This window comes from Euprymna scolopes, chromosome 8 (assembly GCF_053919585.1).
Source record: "Euprymna scolopes isolate OS-2025 chromosome 8, ASM5391958v1, whole genome shotgun sequence".
In the NCBI taxonomy this organism is placed as follows: Eukaryota; Metazoa; Mollusca; class Cephalopoda; order Sepiida; family Sepiolidae; genus Euprymna; species Euprymna scolopes.
This window is the reverse complement of record NC_136489.1, coordinates 117,131,691-117,149,503: the sequence shown is the minus strand read 5'-3', so window position 1 is coordinate 117,149,503 and position 17,813 is coordinate 117,131,691. Positions and strand designations below refer to the sequence as shown.

At 30.9% G+C, this 17,813-nt stretch overlaps 1 protein-coding gene across 2 annotated transcripts in view; it reads left to right on the top strand.

Moving 5' to 3' along the window:
- Positions 1–17,813, top strand: part of LOC145283725 (uncharacterized) — a 52,147-nt gene that overhangs the window by 15,611 nt on the left and 18,723 nt on the right. The window contains exon 1 of one of the 2 annotated variants that reach the window (XM_080132776.1): positions 9,743–9,926. The exons of the other annotated variant lie outside the window; for it this stretch is intronic. Within the exon in view, the coding sequence (XP_079988902.1) occupies positions 9,775–9,926 (152 nt within the window). The 5' untranslated portion in view covers positions 9,743–9,774. Of the gene's footprint in view, positions 1–9,742; positions 9,927–17,813 lie in introns of those variants that run through there. 2 annotated transcript variants of the gene reach the window in all.

Below are 17,813 nucleotides of genomic sequence, written 5' to 3'. Positions count from 1 at the left end.
CCATATTTTTTATTATTTCTTCAAAATTGCAATTTTGGAAATAAAATAAAAAAAAAAATGGTTGTGTTTTAGGACTGAATCATTTTACGTTATATTTATATAGTAAAATGATTTGCCACCCACCACCACCTACTCTAACAGTTTTTTATTTATTTTTTTTTCTTTAATCATAAAGATACTCCAAATATTTCTCGGATGTTGACATGTAATCACACGAAAATAAAAATAGAATCATATTTTTTTTTTTTTTTTTTTTTGTGATAAGTTGTTTGACAATGCAATTTAGTATAATAACAATATTGAATTCTTTCAATATTGTCATTCATCATTCTGTTTGCATTGTCTCGTCTGCAACGGTTTTTCTACTAATTTGCATTATCCTAGCACAACTTCTTACACATTGCACACAATGCTTCAAGCAAACTACATCCCTTTAATTTTATGGTTTTGAATTTTTAAGATGAGGGTTGATTGTTCGTTCTTCCGACTACTGTTCTCATCTTGAGTGTTATTCGTACAGCGTTTCGGTTTAAGGCTCCTAAGATTCATACTATAATTGTCTGGGAGGACCCGTGGATAAAGTCCTTCTGTAAAATTCAGTTGTAAGTTACAAGGTTCGGTCCTCAGTGGGTGCGACACTCAAAATACAATTTCAATTAATATGCATTACCATTTTTATGTGAACTTTTCCAAATATGGTGACGTTATCAATTGATGTGCTTGATGCGAGCCACGGTGAACGATTTTTTTTTTTTTTTTTTTTTTTTTTTTTAAACTACTACTGTAATTTAATTTAATAGGAATTTATTTTACATTTAAATAGTTTACTTAAAGATTAAATTATCGAAATGTAAAGATTCATTATCGTTAGAAATAATCAAGTAAAATCTTTTTTTTTTTTTTTCTCCTGTGGGGGTAGAAAACATAACACAAAAATAAAATGTTACATGACTTTTTTGACATCTACGAAAGAGCAGAAGCGACAATAAAATACTTTGTTAGTTCCACTACTACACATGTTATTTAAGTCTCCGATACTTTGGAATGATTTTAAATTATTTATACGAAAGAGCATTCCCCTCCTCCTCCTCCTGAATGCTACTTGGGAATAATTTTCCCTTTTACCAGTTTGGTGCCTCCGACCACTTCATTACTAAAATTAAAAACAAACGTTAACGAAAAAAGTTGCGTTTTTAAAGTATCTAAAATTGGAAAAGTTTAAACTTTAAAATTAAACGTAAAACACACAAAATTTATAAAAATAATTTAACTTACTTTTAATAGATAATTTGGTTAAGCGGTGAAGTTTTAGAACGGCGAATGCAACTGCGGAAGTGAATGTTTTCCAACCAACCAGTTAATTTTGGTTCAGTCCCAGCTTCCGTATTTTATTTCATAAAACAAGATATACAAGAATATCACAGTGCAAATACAAAAACTGGATTTTAACGCAATATTAATTTTGAATCCGTTTTAATCTGGCCATAAAATGGCTGGCAAGAGCGATGTTTATATTATAAAAATTTTTAATTGTGTGAAAATTTTTTTTTTAAATATAAAATTAAAAAAAATGTTTTTTCACACAATTAAAAATCTGTACCTTTTCTTCGCAATTCAACTGATTATAGTATATATTAGAAAAAATGCTATTTAAAAAAAATAAATTGATATTTTTTTTAAATTGCAACTTCAAGGTAAGTTTTTGTTCAATACGTGTATTTAAACTTTTAAAAAATAAATATTTTTACTTATTTGAACTCGTTTCATAATAAATAGAAATTTCGATAGATTTAAATAGATTTTGTTCGAATTTCGAAAAAATAAATATGGGGGTGTGGACACGCACTAAAAAATATTTTCCCTTATATATTTTACGGAAACAGCATTTTATATGTAATTTCATTCTAAACTGGATAAGTATCGAAAATTTGACCATTAGTTGATTTTTGCTAGGTTTATTAAACACGGCTATGTTTTCACGTTCGGAATGTCTGCTACATGGGAATGTTATTTTAAAGCGTTAATTATTTATTTAAACACGATTTTCGTCTCGCAATTTCATTATTTTCGTACGATGCAAAAGTTTTTTTTTTTTTTTTTTTTTTTTTTTTTAATTATTAATAGTTTATTTTGCCCTTCTTTTTAATAGTACAAAAGTTATACTGATAATAACTTATAAAGTTACATCGTGTTACTTATGCAGATGGGGCAATTCTGTGGTGAATTTTGGCAGTCCCTATAAATTACTTAAGCCTTCTATCCAATCATGGAACGAGAACATGCTATTCCCGTGGATCAAATGGAGTTATGTTCAAAATTCCGTGCAGATTCCCGAGTTTGACAAAACACCTAAAGAAGGTTGGAGGTTACATCAATCAAAACGTTGTTAACATAACGCTCAAGATGTTGAGAACTCTAGTCCGAAGTCTTGTTAATATTTTTTTTATTTATATATTTTTTTTTCTTACGACCTGCTCCAGCGTAGTATAAACACCCCAAACCTCCCCATGTCAAGAATGGCTTTCGAGGTTGTGTTTATTCCGAAAGTCGTTCTTAACCTGGGGAGGTGTTTATAATACGTTGGGGTACGTCGTAAAAATTTACCGTCTTGTTTTTCAATGACAAGAGGGAAAGTAAAACTCTAAGTAAATCCGAACCCTTTCAACCAATTCTGTAACTAGACATTTCTGTTAAATAACATTTTAAAAAATATCTATCAAAAGCATCTTTTGTTTGTCTACATTTGAGTTTTTTTTTTTTTCGTTATTGTACCTATTTACAATGCCTTCCCACGGGACAGACACCAGGGTCGTTTTTTAACGTGGAGAAAAGGTACAAAAATAAAAATTGTCTCAGTCGAGAAGGATTTCTCCTCGTCTGAAAGAGAACGAGAAATGGAAGTGCCGCAATCTGAAGAACAGACACTACACTTGGCCAAAAGCCCAAGTAAAATTGCTTTTTCTTTATTGTAGCGAAATTCGAAAACTGAATTCACAAATTTCAATTGAAACCATTAGGATCAAGTTAATTGCCAGGTCGCAGTAATGAAAATATCCAAAAATTACGAAAAACAATGAGGTAGAAAATTAAATATTAATGAAAACGGTTGTTGAAGACAATTAGCAAAAAATAAGTTTTGCAAAATCGGCCAAAGATTTTCAGTTTTCAGAAAATATTTACCTCCTTTTTGTTACATTTCCAACTCCGGTTTCTTTCTTTGCAAAACTTAATGGATATGTTAATTACTGCGACATGACAATTCAGTAGATACCATTGGTTTTATTTGAAATTCAGTTGTCGAATTTCGCTACAATAACGATTTTATTTATTTAAGAATGAATATTTAAATAAAATGTGAATTAAGTTTTCGTTGATTAATCATTTGATAGTTTAACGAAGAGTGCTTCTTGTTGTGACTTGACCTGTACTCTTCTGTATTGTATTTTAAATTCAATGTTTATCACAAAGAAAAGGTTAAACTAAGTTCAAATCTGACGCATGAAATCAAATAATGATACATCTCTGCTGACGACGTCCTCTCGCCAGTGTTCGCGTGTATATTTCATGTAAAATCTAGAATTACGTGTAATTTAATTTTTCATATATTATCATTTATGATGATGGCGTAAAAATGTTCACTGTGATTAAAAAAAAAAAACAAAACAAAAAAAAAACAGTATTTTTCCAAATTCATTTCGGACAGCGGGGGGGGTGTCTTACTTGCTATTTGCTTTTGAATGTAAGTTTTTCTAATGCTGTTTTATTTCAATAGGATTAGGGATTTTACTATCACGAGTAAAAAAAAAAAAACGCAAGTCATTTTTGTTAACAAAGAAAAAAGTAACCGTTGATTTTGCTTTTTCTTCCTTTTTTTTCCTTTTTTCTTTTTCTTTTCTTTTTCTTCTTTTTCTTTTCTTTTTCTTCTTTTTCTTTTCTTTTTCTTCTTTTTCTTTTCTTTTTCTTCTTTTTCTTCTTTTTCTTTTCTTTTTCTTTTCTTTTTCTTTTCTTTTTCTTTTCTTTTTCTTCTTTTTCTTTTCTTTTTCTTTTCTTTTTCTTTTCTTTTTCTTTTCTTTTTTTTTCTTTTTCTTTTCTTTTTTTTTCTTTTTTTTTCTTTTCTTTTTCTTTTTTTCTTCTTTTTCTTCTTTTTCTTCTTTTTCTTCTTTTTCTTCTTTTTCTTCTTTTTCTTCTTTTTCTTCTTTTTCTTCTTTTTCTTCTTTTTCTTCTTTTTCTTTTTCTTCTTTTTCTTCTTTTTCTTCTTTTTCTTTTTCTTTTTCTTTTTTTTCTTTTTTTTCTTTTCTTTTTTTTCTTTTTTTTCTTTTCTTTCTTTTTTTTCCTTTTTTTTCTTTTTTTTCTTTTCTTTTTTTTCTTTTTTTTCTTTTCTTTTTTTTCTTTTTTTTCTTTTCTTTCTTTTTTTTCCTTTTTTTTCTTTTTTTTCTTTTCTTTTTTTTCTTTTTTTTCTTTTCTTTTTTTTTCTTTTTTTTCTTTTTTTTCTTTGTCTCTTTTCTCCTTTTTTTTTTAATTTTTCAGTAGATTATTGATTGGACACTAAAAAACAAGATTATCTAAAAAAAAAAAAAATTTAAAGTCATTATTTCGACATTTGAAATGGGTGCTAACTTTTTAATTATAACATAGTTAATTGATCAGCCATTTTTTTTCTAAACATGGAAGTTAATTATTGCCCTTTGTTTTTATGGCCCTTTTTTTCTTTAAAATTACAAAATATTTCTACAGCATGTTAGCGAAATTTATAGCAATTAAAACAAAACAAACTCAAAAACCCCACCTTTTCATCGAAAAGAAATGTTTAAAAAAAACAAAACATCTTACCTTTTCATAAAACAAATTAAAAAAAAAAAAACCATTCTCACTTTCCATAAACAAGTAAAAAAAAAACTAACTCATTTTCAATAAAAACAAAATCGGTTGACATTTAGGAAATTGACTCTCTCCCTTCTAAATACCACAATTTACACTTTTTTTTTTATTTTTGTTCCATGTTTATAACTTTTATCGTTATGATTGAAAACTGATCCCCGATAAGTTAAAAAAATTTTTTTTTTTTTTTTTTAAGCGAAAAAAAAAAAAAATGTAAATTATGGAATTTAGAGGATAGGGGTCAGTTTCCTAAACGTCCGCCAAAAAAAAAACTTTTTTTTTTTTTATTACAGGTTTCAAATTTTTATATGTACGATTCTAATATTTTCCTTGCTTGCATAATTGTGAAACTTTCGGCGTAACGTAATTTTTCTATAATCTTGTAAAATAAAACCTTTTTTTTTTTTTTTTTTTTTTTTTTTAATTTAAAAGCATGAACATAGAAAAATAATTAAATTAAAAAAAAAAAATGGTAAAAATTAGACAAACGTTCACGATAGGAATGTATGGATGCACATCTGGGTGTCCAAGAAAACCAGCACCATCTACCTCCCTTTTTAATTACCTTACGTCATTTTCAGACAGCCTTTCGACTGTCTGAAATTTTAGACTTGCGTATATTCCATGTGACGAGCACTTGTTTTCTTTAGGTTGAATGAAGCGAGAATCTCGCACTTTTGGGAGATAATTAAGCTATTTTTGTACAAACAAGGTGTTTTTAACTCTCTTAGGACTTTACTAATTATCATTGAAATAGACTCAGAAAACTAATATTTATCTTTCAAAGGACTTTTACAATTAATTTAACTTTAAAATTTTAGCTGAATTAGTTAGCTCGCCGTGAAAACATTTTTTTTAGAACTTTTTTTTTTCACGTGTATAATTTTTTTTTTTTTTTTTAATAAATTAACATTAGTCTTATATCTTTCAAATACAATCAAAAAGTAGTCGGAAACCTACAAAAAAAATTATAACCTGCTTTAAAAACTGCCCCACCATCTTTATTCTGCAATTTTTGCCTGTACCTAATAATCCACTGAAAATTTGCAAAAAAAAAAAAAAAAATCAAATAGAAAAAACTTAAAGGGGAGGGGGGGGGGTTGATGCTCGTTCAGGTACACTGAAAAATTAAAAAAATCTATAAATCCGTGAAGGAAAAAAGATAGTGAATGTCTCATTAGGACAATGGATTTGTGTTCTTGCCTCCCTTTTTCCTTGAGTAAACTTTGTGACTGGATATATATATGCATACACACACAAACACTAGCAGGGAGACCTGACGTTGCCCGGGATTGCATGATGATCAATGAATATTTCAGTCCTATATTATCATCAAAATCTGAAATCGCCTGGGAGGAAGCTTCACATGCCTCCATTAATCCAAAATTTTATTCTACATTGCACTCTAGAGAACCTATTGTTTCTTTTCTGAAATTATTTTCTATAAACTTCTTTCCAGTTAAGGAAAAAAATAAAAATTAAGAAATTTATGTGTGGGGATTTGAACCTACAGACCATGTCATGAAAAAAAAAAGAAAAAAAAAGCTATCAACTTCCCTACAGTAGAATTTTCACGTCCTGTTCTATCATGGTTGCTAAGTGGCAACATGGAAAAAATGGCTTCACCGATGATAGAATAATTAAAATAACGGTTTTGATTATTGGTAATTATCAGGGGTATTCAGACAAAACTTAACTAAGATCACTCCAGATTTATACACTAAAAGTCTATAATTTTTAAATGAAAATCTGGTCAGCCGTTCCGGAGTCTGTAAGTAACGAACTCGCACACACATAAAGTTGCATTTATATAATTGTGTGTGTATATATATCTATAATATAAAAGTGTGTTTGTCTATTTTTTCGTATGTCCGCCAAAGGCGTTTGGGAAGGGAGCGCTCGGGGTGGTCACTGTTTCTTAGAACTTTTTATATACTCCCTAGAGCATATGTCTGAGCTCATCTCAACAAAAACGGCCCTCTCGTGACGACGACCGGTTCTACGCATGCGTCAGATGACGTCATGACCTGATTTACTTTAAATAGTTGAAAAACTGAATAAATTTCATATACATCGCGTTAGCTCAGTTGATTAGCGCGTTGGTTCGTTATCTAAACGTTTTGGGTTTCAATCGTGGTGTGAGATGTTTTTTTTTTATTTTTTAAATTTAAATATTGAACCAGTATTATTTAAGCCATTTTTCACGTAGCGATCGTTTTTTTTTTTTTTTTTTTACTTCGCTTATCCACCTCCGACCACACACCCAAAAACATCCGGGTACCCACCGATTTTTAAAAAAAATTTTAATATCGAAACCGGCTTATTTAAGCCATTTTTCACGTGTTCGTGTCTATTTTCATCGTTCGTTTGCCTTACGTTAGTTTTTTTTTTTTCCGTTTTTGATTCTCCCCCCCCCCCCCGTTAAGTTTTAACGTTGTTTTCTTTTTTTTACTTCGCTTATAACAAACAAACCTGGTTATTGACGTCGTCGTCGTAACGCTTGACGACTTCCGTGCACGCACCTATCAATTTGGTTCTTAAATAAATTCAGACATCTTTCAGTAACTCATTCTGGCTGGCCGATTTTATTTTCAAAGTTCGCCTCAGGGCTTCGGGTTCGATCCTACCAACTTTACCCCCCCCCCCAGGTTTCTTTTTTTATTTAACACCACACATACCTCCAAACACCCGGGAAACGCCGGGTACCCCCGCTAGTATCTATATATCTATATATATATATATATATATATATATATATATAAAAGGCAAAATGTGTGTGACCATTTCGTGTATGTCTTCAAAAGGCTTTTCTCGCACACGGTCTCGCGTTCGTTACTATCGCTTAAAACTGTTTATATAGGTCCTATCTAGGAATTAGGAAAGCGCGTAGTGTATAGATTTATTTACGTCGATTTTTACAAAATTATTGCTATTTTGGCTTCTCGCGTGTTGATTGGGCTTTTTAGTATAAATAAAGTGAAACTAAACTCAAACGTATTTTTAGTATAAATAAAGTGAAACTAAACTCAAACGTCCAGAAGCAATCAGCTTTGATCAATCTTGTATATCAGATTCAATCTGGACAATTGGGAGCTGCTTTCCCCTCCCCAACATCTGTTAGGGGAAGAAACAGTCAAATTTGGATAAACAAACCCAAACGCTGCGTGACTTCTATTTGACCTTCTTAATTAGGTCAAATGGGAGCAGCAGAGTTAACTTTTATTGCGCACGCCTGTTTTTTATAGTTAAACAAATAAATAAATTCAAACCTGCTAAACGTTGTCTGTCGCAGTGGCTCAATGGTTAACGTAGCACGGGTTTTTTTTTTTTTTTTTCACACCTTAATTTCCAACTCAAGAGTACGGGTTCGATTCTCATACTCACCTACCAAAACATTTTTTTATTATTTAACCCCCCCCCCCCGGAGTTTTGATTTACCTCAAAACACCCGGGCATCACCGGGTACCCACCTGCTAGTATATATATATATAAACGCAAAACGGCCGCGTACGTTTTTGTATGTCCACGAAAGGCTTTTTTCGTGGGTGTTCTCGACGAGGTTACATTTATGTAGAAATTTCCTTATGCTTCTTAGATTATAATATCTCGGATTTAAAAATGGACGTCGTCTCTACAACTTTAAAAAAAAATTCCCTTTATTCGCATTTTTTTTTTTTTTTTTTCGTATAAAGCGAAACTAATTGAAGTGAAGTTATTGGCCGACCTTCTCAGCCGGGACATCCAGAAAGGCAATTAGCTTTGATCAATGTGGGGGAAACCCTTCATATCAGGCAATTGCTATTCATTTGAACACTGCCAGAGCTACCCGTTTTTGGAGGGAGCTGGTTTTCTCAACATCGTGGGGAAACAAATAAATAAAACAGAAAGTGGGAAGCTTAACTGGCCTGCAGCCAGACGTTCATTTCTGCCAGACGTTCATTCACTTTACTATCCATTTCTGCAAATGAACTTGTTGATTGACGTCGTTAAATTTGAACGCTTTACACTTCCTGTGGCGCCATGGCGTAGCGGTAAGATGTTAGGTTTTCTTTCACTTTCTTCTCTACCTACCTGCCTACTATCATTTTTTTTTTTTTTTTTTTTTGTTCCAAACACCTGGGCAATGCCGGGCATCCCCGCTAGTATGTATGTATGTGTGTGTGTGTGTGTGTGTCACTCGTTTAGCTGAAAACACTATTAATAATTCCCTCCACTCTATCTGTGCCATAACCTAAACGTAGATTCCATGAACAAAGCTTCTTTCTTGGAACTGCACGCCTGAGGAATTGTCTTCTGTTTTCCTGCTTTCCAGCTGACTACAATATGGTTGCCTTCAAGTCTAACGTAAACAAGTTCTTGATTAGCTATTTCACTTGTTAACAAATTTACCGAATTTCCATAACGATTACTATATTGTCCAATTTCTACTGTACAATTTTTAAGCCTTATCCTCGAGTGGCCTCTTGGTCTTGATAAGTGATACCTATGTAAAAAAAATTCTTTATATATATATATATAAGGCAAAAGTGGCGCGTGTTTTTTTTGTATGTCCAAGAAAGGCTTTTTTTTTTTTTTTTTTTTTTTTTTTTCGGGGTTGGGGGGGGGCGGTTAGTAAGCGCAATTTGATTTCGCTTCCTTTCATTTTTTTTTTTTTTTTTTTATCAATTTTTCTTTCTTATCCAAAATTACGAAAAAGGATATATTACTATTTGAGACCTGACGATGACGTAGATACTATTTATTTCACTTGAAATTCAATATTTTCTCGTTTGTATCAGGTCATGGATGGTTTATTTAAAGTATTTCAATACGTCCTTATTTATTTGCTTGTACATGAGGGCAAAGTTTATTTTGTTTTTCTTCGTCGAGATTTAAACATTTCTGAATAACGTCATAATGGACGCACGAATGTTCGGTAGACGCTCTGGAACATTAAAGCTGTTTCTCGGGACTCAGCCCTACAAATGGCTATCATCCGTCATGAATCGTGAAAAATCGGGACCGAGGACACCTGACTTTTCAACTGAGCTACGCTGGAAAATGAAACGGTTAGTTAGTGAGATTTTTTCCCTCCACTGTCATCAGAAATAATGAGCTATATATGAAAAGTTAAATTTTTTCATTTTAAGTTTTTTTTGTGAAAATATTAAAAACAATGCTAAGTGATAATTTGAGAAATTCACTTTTATTGTATCAACACGGATTTTTTTTTTCGTTTATATAATATATATATATATATATATATATATATATATATAATTTAAAAAAATTATTTAACATCTATGCATTTTTCAAAACAAGAAAAGATACTATTATTTTAATACTTTACTTCTAGCAAAGTTTTTTTTTTATTTTATTTTTATTTTCTTTCTTTTTATTTTATTTTTTTTTTTTTTTAGTGGGTTCAGTAATATGATAGACAAAAAGTAGAGGGCATGTAATTTTTAGTAAATTTACTGTTGACTGATGGTTAAATTTATAGACTGAACTGATCCGTCATTTTAAATTTTTTTTTCTTTTTGCAAATTCTTCAAACGTAATCGCTTAAAAAGTATTATTTTTGAGATTGGATGTGATTTGTTTAGCTGAATTTTTTTTTTTTTTTTTTTTTACACTGAAGTTTTAAAGAATCTTATGTCATGTGTTATTTGATTTATTTTTTTGGTCTTATCAAATCTGGAAAATACATTTACAGGAACTGTAAATGTATTCTAATTTTCCACACACGTTTGTGTTCTGTGGTATTTCTAAACGTGTTGGTCTTAAATCTCCATTAGGCAAACTCGCTTGAAATCAAATATTTTTTTGTGTACACTTTCATTTGAACCAAAGTACACTTGTTTACCCAAATTGAATCTGGCCGGAAATAAACACTTTTATGGGGGTTCCCCAGCTGTAAAGTGGTAAATGAAGAGCCAATCAATGACCGCGCCTTGATATAAACGGGTCGTTTCATGTCCTGCAGAGTCAAATTGTTTAAACAAATAGGAAATAACAATTAAAAAAAAGTTTATTTTAAAGGAACTAATAATTCTACATTTCGCGTCAGAATTCTAGAAATTTCTGGGAGATTTTTTTAATAAATATAGAATTGAAGTTCACATTACTATATAAATACAATATGAAATGATCACCCACTTAATAACCAGGAATCTGTATTTATCACATGATTCTTGACCATAGTGTAGGACAGAACAAGTAGCTGTCTGGTGTATTTCCAAAATGGCCACTATTTTGGAAATACAATAAAATAGTTACTCGTTTCGTCATGTACTATGTAGTCAAGAACTAAGTTATTTTATGTTAATGCCCCTCCCCTCACTCTTAAATATTTTTAATTTAAAAACAATTTTTCCAGTTATTTCCATGGTGTTGACTTGTAATCGCTCACACAATAGAATCTGTTTCATAATGACAACTTGGGAGCAAAGGGTAAAATTTATTTTTATTTTTTTTTATGGGTTAAGATCGTGATGACTACACTTCAAGATGTCAATATGATAGTACCACCGAAAAATGATGAAAATCTTACAAATTGTGTTTATAGACACATGAAAATTTTTTTCTCGGTTTAATTAAAAAAAACAAAAAACAATTGCCCCACCCCCTTTTTAAATTCCTTCTAGTGGGTGTTGTACCCTTCCCCTACAGCTTCTACCTCACAGAACAGAGGCTGCTAATCTTTCTCTGCAATATCACTAGTTTCATGGTGCTCGACTGAGCGCCCCCCCCCTATAAAGCATTCAGAACAAAAATTTGCTTTACTACAACCACTAATTAATTTTACAAAACTTTCAATGAGCAAAGATTTTTTTTTTTTCCTAGAACTGCTAGTCTGTGGAACACAATACTGTAGGAATGCCCCAACTGTTTTCAACTTCAACGTTAAATTCTTGTTGAGGCATCCTCTTAAATATTTAATTCCAATTCTCAGTATTGTCTCACCGTTACTTGACAAACTCATTAACCCTTATTCTTGAGTAACCTTTAAGCCTTGATAAGCAATGATTTGTCAGTAGATAAAAACAATCAACACTATAATTTTTCACACCTTTAAAAATATATTAGGTTGGTGCAAAAATCTTTTTACGTTCAACTAATATATATATATATATATATATATAAATAAATTTTTTTTTTTTTTTTTTTTTTTTTTTTTTTTTTTTTTTTTGCATCAACCTAATATTTTAATTTCTGGAATCCTTTGAGACTAGCCTGCGTACCCGGCATTGCCAGGGTGTTTGGAGGTGTGTTGAGCGCAAAAAAAAAAAAAAAAAAAAAAAAAATGTATTAGGCAGGCAGGCTCAAACCTGTATGGTGCAGGAGGAAAAGAACATGAAAAATAGTGATATCTTTGCTGTTGTGTCCATCGCCAAACTGGAAGTGGCAAAGGTTTAAATTAAGGCTAGTCAATCAAAAGAGGGGATGACTTTCGAAAATATCAGCGTAAAAAGCAACCCCTCCTTGTAGAAAAGTGCCCAGTTGAGGGTGAAGAAATTGTTTTTAGCAAATTTTTCTGTTTGTCATCCGAAGGATTGAGCTTCAAAACAATACCGATCTCGTGAAAATCCGTTGCCTCTGCGAAAAGTTTTAGGCAGAAATACAAACATACAGATAGTTGATTTATACTATAGATGAGGCTTCATTTTTTTTTTTTTTTTTTTTTTTTTTTTTTTTTTTTTTTTACTGTTATCCTAATCATAGTTGTTTCAGCCAACTATTCCTGACTTCCACTCATTTCTGACTTAAAAATTCTTGGCAGATTTTCATTAAGATTAGTGGGAGATGAAAACAAACAATGTTGTCGAATTTATAATTCGAAGACCTGATATCATAATATTTATCCACTGCGCCACAGACCCCTTCAGGGCCTATGGTACAGTGGACAGAGGTGTTGAGTCTCTATGATGCCAGGTGAGCATTCTTTGAAAATAGCGGTTTCAATCCTACCCAAAGCAAACCAGATGATTAGTTGGCCAAAACATGGTGAGGCAACAACTATGGGAGGTAGTAATTACTGGGAATATAGTTACAAGACTCTGCATTCCTTTTCCGTTGCTGTTAACCACCTGAAGAAGGCCAGAAGAATAGTTGGCTGAAACGTGGTTAAACAATTATGAAGATGAGGATAACAGGCTACTAAAAAAAAAAAAAAAAAAAATCAATATACCTTCAATGATATTTACTGTTATGAATTGTTTGAAATTTTATATTTATTTATTTATTTTTTTCATCTAAGATGTCAAACGGAAATTGTCCTTTGATTGCTGCATCCAAGTTTAAAGCTAGGTCTACCCTTGATTAGTTAAACACAAATTCATCATGTCTTTCTCAAAGTGGTTTAAATGAATATTGACTGAATTTGCCAGATTTTAATTTAACTCTTCAAACAAATTTACAATAATCCTGGCTTGAAAGCAAATATGTTCTCGGCCTTTGATTGTCCTAGAGGTATGACTTATTTTAGTTCTGCAAACAGTGATTTAAAAAATTTTTTTAGTTTTAACCATATACCAGTTTTCTATTTTCCATTGTATTTAGGTGGGAGGAGGGGTACATGGCTTGCAAATAAATTGTCAGGTAAAACCAGTAGTGTGCAAAGAACTGGTAATACACTAGGTGTATCAGAATTTTTGTAGGAATTTTTGACACCCTAACACGAAACTGCGAATAAAATATTAAAAAAAAAAAAAAAATCGTAATTTCTCTTTTAAAAGTGGGTTGTTTATTTTCTTTATGAATCATACTTCCAAAATAAACTATTAAAGCTTTTTTAAAAGTAATAGAAATATATTTTTTTTTTTTTTTTTTTTTTTTTTTAAAACGGTAATTAAATTAATTGAATTTTACGAGCTCAGTATTTTTCAATTTTTAAACTTTAAAAATCTATCAATTTTTCTAATTCTATTTTTACAATATTTTCAGGATCAATGTGAAATTTTATGCTCTTTCCAATAAACCGAATATAATATTTTGGACGGACGTTTTTTTTTTTTTTTTTTTTTTTTTTTTTTTTTTTTTTAATTCACGCCCCCCCCTTTTCAAGTGTCTATTAAAAAGTAAATAATTAATTTACTCACCAAATTTTTATATATCACAAATTGAAGATAAAAGATCAATAAGTAATATATTCAAATTTAAAACAAAAAAAAAGTAGTGTTCTTTAGAAATTTACCTGTAAAGTCCGAAGTTTAAAACCTTTTTTGAATGAAATCTTGGACCTTGCTCCTTTAATTAAAAAAAAAAAAAAAAAAAAAAAAAAAAAAAAAAAAAATTAGGGCTTGAATTTCATTTTTCGAGTAGTTATAAGCTTGGAAAGACAGGGGGTCGAATTAATTCACGCCTCCCATTTTGAAATGTCTATTAAAAAGTAAATAATTAATTTACTGACCAAAGTGTTATATATCACAAATTGAAGATAAAAGATCAATAAATAATATATTCAAATTTAAAACAAAAAAAGTAGTGTTTAGAAATTTACCTGTAAAGTCCAAAGTTTAAAACCTTTTTTGAAAAAAAATTTTTTTTTAATGAAACCTTGCTTCTTTTCTTGAAAAACAAATTAGGGCTTGAATTACATTTTTCGAGGAGTTATAAGCTTGGAAAGACAGGGTGGAATTATTCAATATTTTTCACGAAATTTCTGACACGCCTAGTAATACACAGAGCCAACTTGATTTTTATGTGCTAAAGACTAGTATAAGTCCTAGTACTGAGTGAGAAAGGGAGATAGTTTGAATATGATTGGATGACTTGCTCCCCCTTCATGCTACTGGATCAAATCCAAAGTTGATCACAAAAAACCTTATAGTGAACGAGAAAATAAACCATACTGAAAACTTAAAATTGAATAATTTTCACCTTGTAAAGCGAGAAACTATTTGCCAACAGAAAAAATTGAGATTGCATTTCGTGACATTACAGCTGTAATGAGAAGTCACATGTGTCGGGAGAATGAGGAAATGTTGTTTAAACGGTGGGAGGGAGCAAGTCAAAGTTCTTTCTTTGTCTACTTTGCGACTACGGCTACAACGTGTTTGGTAACTTTACATAAAGATATACTGTACATATATTGATCTTTGTTGGCTGGTGTTGAACCCTTTAGTCCGAACCTAGCATCTAGGTCCCAGACTCTACAACTCTGAAGTGAATTAAAACATTACAAAAGCTGGCTTGCAAATGTAATAAAATTACTATGAAACTAGTAATAAAAAAAACAAAACAAAAGTACTTCAGGGAATCATAAAAAGTAGTAGTAATGGGTTCGTGGAAGCTGCTGAATATTTATGTAACTTGTTTAACAAGGAGTCACCTGACTTTGTCGGTCATAAAACATGCTTATGGATATTTTAATTCATGCAGATTTCATAGTTATTATTAGTCAATTCTCTATTAAATATTATATTGTATCTAATATATAGTACTGATTTCAAAAGTAAAAAAAAAAAAAAAAAGACTTGGGTACCATCAGCTAGAATTGAAACCAGAATATTTAGTACTCCAATCATGTTTCCTCGTTTAGCACTCTGGTTGTTTTCTCTACCGTTTGAGCTAACCCGACACAGATAAGAAAGTTTAAAAAATAAACCACTTTTTAGCTATGATTAATTTTACGCAGACACAAACTAATACAAACATGTCGGCTAGTTGAAATGAACATTTTTGCATTTCAACTTGACCTCTGTACACATTCATCCATCCAAATAAAGATTTTACTCGTTATAATCCATCCTTATTGTATGATTACTATTTCATATTAATTTCAGTGTTATGTGACCAGTAGTTTAGTTTAAATATTTACACACACACACACACACACACACACATGCAGCTACTGTTTTATTGATTCGTCAGCTAACGTACTTCCTAATTTTCGGTGTAGCTCTTCCAGGAGTGGTGACAAGGCAAATCAGTTCCTTTACTTTTATTGTTCTTCAGTATTTCTATTGTGAAGCGATTTATTGAAATAAAATTAAAAAAAAGAAAAAAAAAGGACATTATTGAAAAGTGTACAAAACCAAATTAACAAAATTATACATAACACAATTAGTCTTTATTTGCACTTTTAATCACAAAATTAAAAAGATAAATTTATTTTATAAGAAATGTTTATGAAATTTATAAAAATAAAAAAGATCGGGAAAATGTAGAAAAACAAAAGTACATGTGCAGGGAAGATATAGGTACGAGAGAAATAAAGTCAAGAAAGTGATTTGCCTTGTCACCACTTCCGGTAGCGCCATGCTGGTAATTAGGAAGTATATTAGTTGACTATAATTTTATTTATGTAGATAACCAGTATAAATATATAATAATAGTATAAAAATAATCAATGAACATTGCTTTATTTGCCTCATCGCATACGCTATGCTTCATACATTGTGATTGGCCAACACAGTGTATATGATAGCTGGTCAATCTTTTTCTATTTCTGAGCTCATGTTAGCAAATATTTTAATTTTTTATCGATTTTCATGTTTTGTATGTTATAACATTTGAATCTGCTGTAAATTTTTATACTCACAGGGCTTTACGTTGCAAGTGAAACAATCTCATTTGCAAGTGATCCCCCCCCCTACCTTTTCAAGTGGTTACTAGAAATGATAGAAGGCTTATCTATCTTTTCACGATTTTTTTTTTTTTTCCACAAGCAATCTTACTGAGTGGAAAATGTCTTTTCAACCTTTTATTTATTTTTTTTTATTTTTTTAAAAATAAAACTTGCAAAGTCAAATTATTTAAATAATAATAAAAGGATTAATGGGACAATATACTTCAATTATCTGTAATACACAAGTTATTGATACCCGACAAATCAGAATCACCTTTCCAACATTATTGATGAATGTAACGTACACGGCATAATCTGGTGGACACACACCGGTTCTCATTAGATTATTGAAGTGAAGTATTATTGAGCCTGACCATTCAAGAATACCAGGCACTGCATGCAGGAGGATGTCAACACTTCTGGCAGCTCCAACCGTCTTAATCCTGTCTGCTGTTTGATCAGGCTGGTTGGGACGAGACTAAGGCTGGCTCTATGCAAACCAGCTTCACTTTAAACAAACTCCCAGTGCGTGTCATCCATCAAAGGATAATCAAATGGGCTTTGTTATTCTGATGGACGTGTGTGTGTGTGTGTGTGTGTGTGTGTGTGTGTGTGTGTGTGTGTGTGTGTGTGTGTGTGTTGAAAATCTGTGCCGCTCGTAAATGTTATTCTTGCTACATTTCAGTCAATGACACCTGACCTTCCGTTCTGAAGCTGTGGAATTTCAAACGGAACCCTTAATTTAATTCATGGGGTTAGCTTAACAGGTCTCTATGGGCAAATTTATCTTTAGTTGACCTTTGACAACTAAATATTTTGGCTTACTACTAGCCAAATAGAAAAGTTACTAGCCAAACCCACATGATTTTTAGAATGTGATATCTTCGTTCTGTGACGAGTATGTACATCATAAAGATTTTTTTTGTATTTTTTAATAAGTGTAATTCTAAGTATACAACAAATTTTATGTTGATACTTGAATTCTAATTTCTTCAGATTTTTTTTTTTTTTTTTTTTTTTTTAAACAGTTTCGTTAAAAAGTATATTGTTCTATTAAACACTTATTGTTTAAATTTTACTTTTTTTCGTTTTATTAAAAAAAAAAAAATTGAAAAGACATTTTTCACTCAGTAGTGAGCCTTGGAAGATTGTCAGTTAAAAGAAATACAGTCGCCAAAAGATAAGTGTTTCATTATTTCTAGTCATCACTTTAAAAAATCACTCAAATGCGACTGCTTCATTCGCGTTGTAGAGCCCTGCTTAATATTCTTGTCAGCCATGACTGGATAGAAGTCTTTAGTAATTCATACAAGTTTGACAATATACTCTTGAAGGTTGAGGGGAGAGTCACTAAATCATGGTGTGACTTTATTCCAAGAAAACA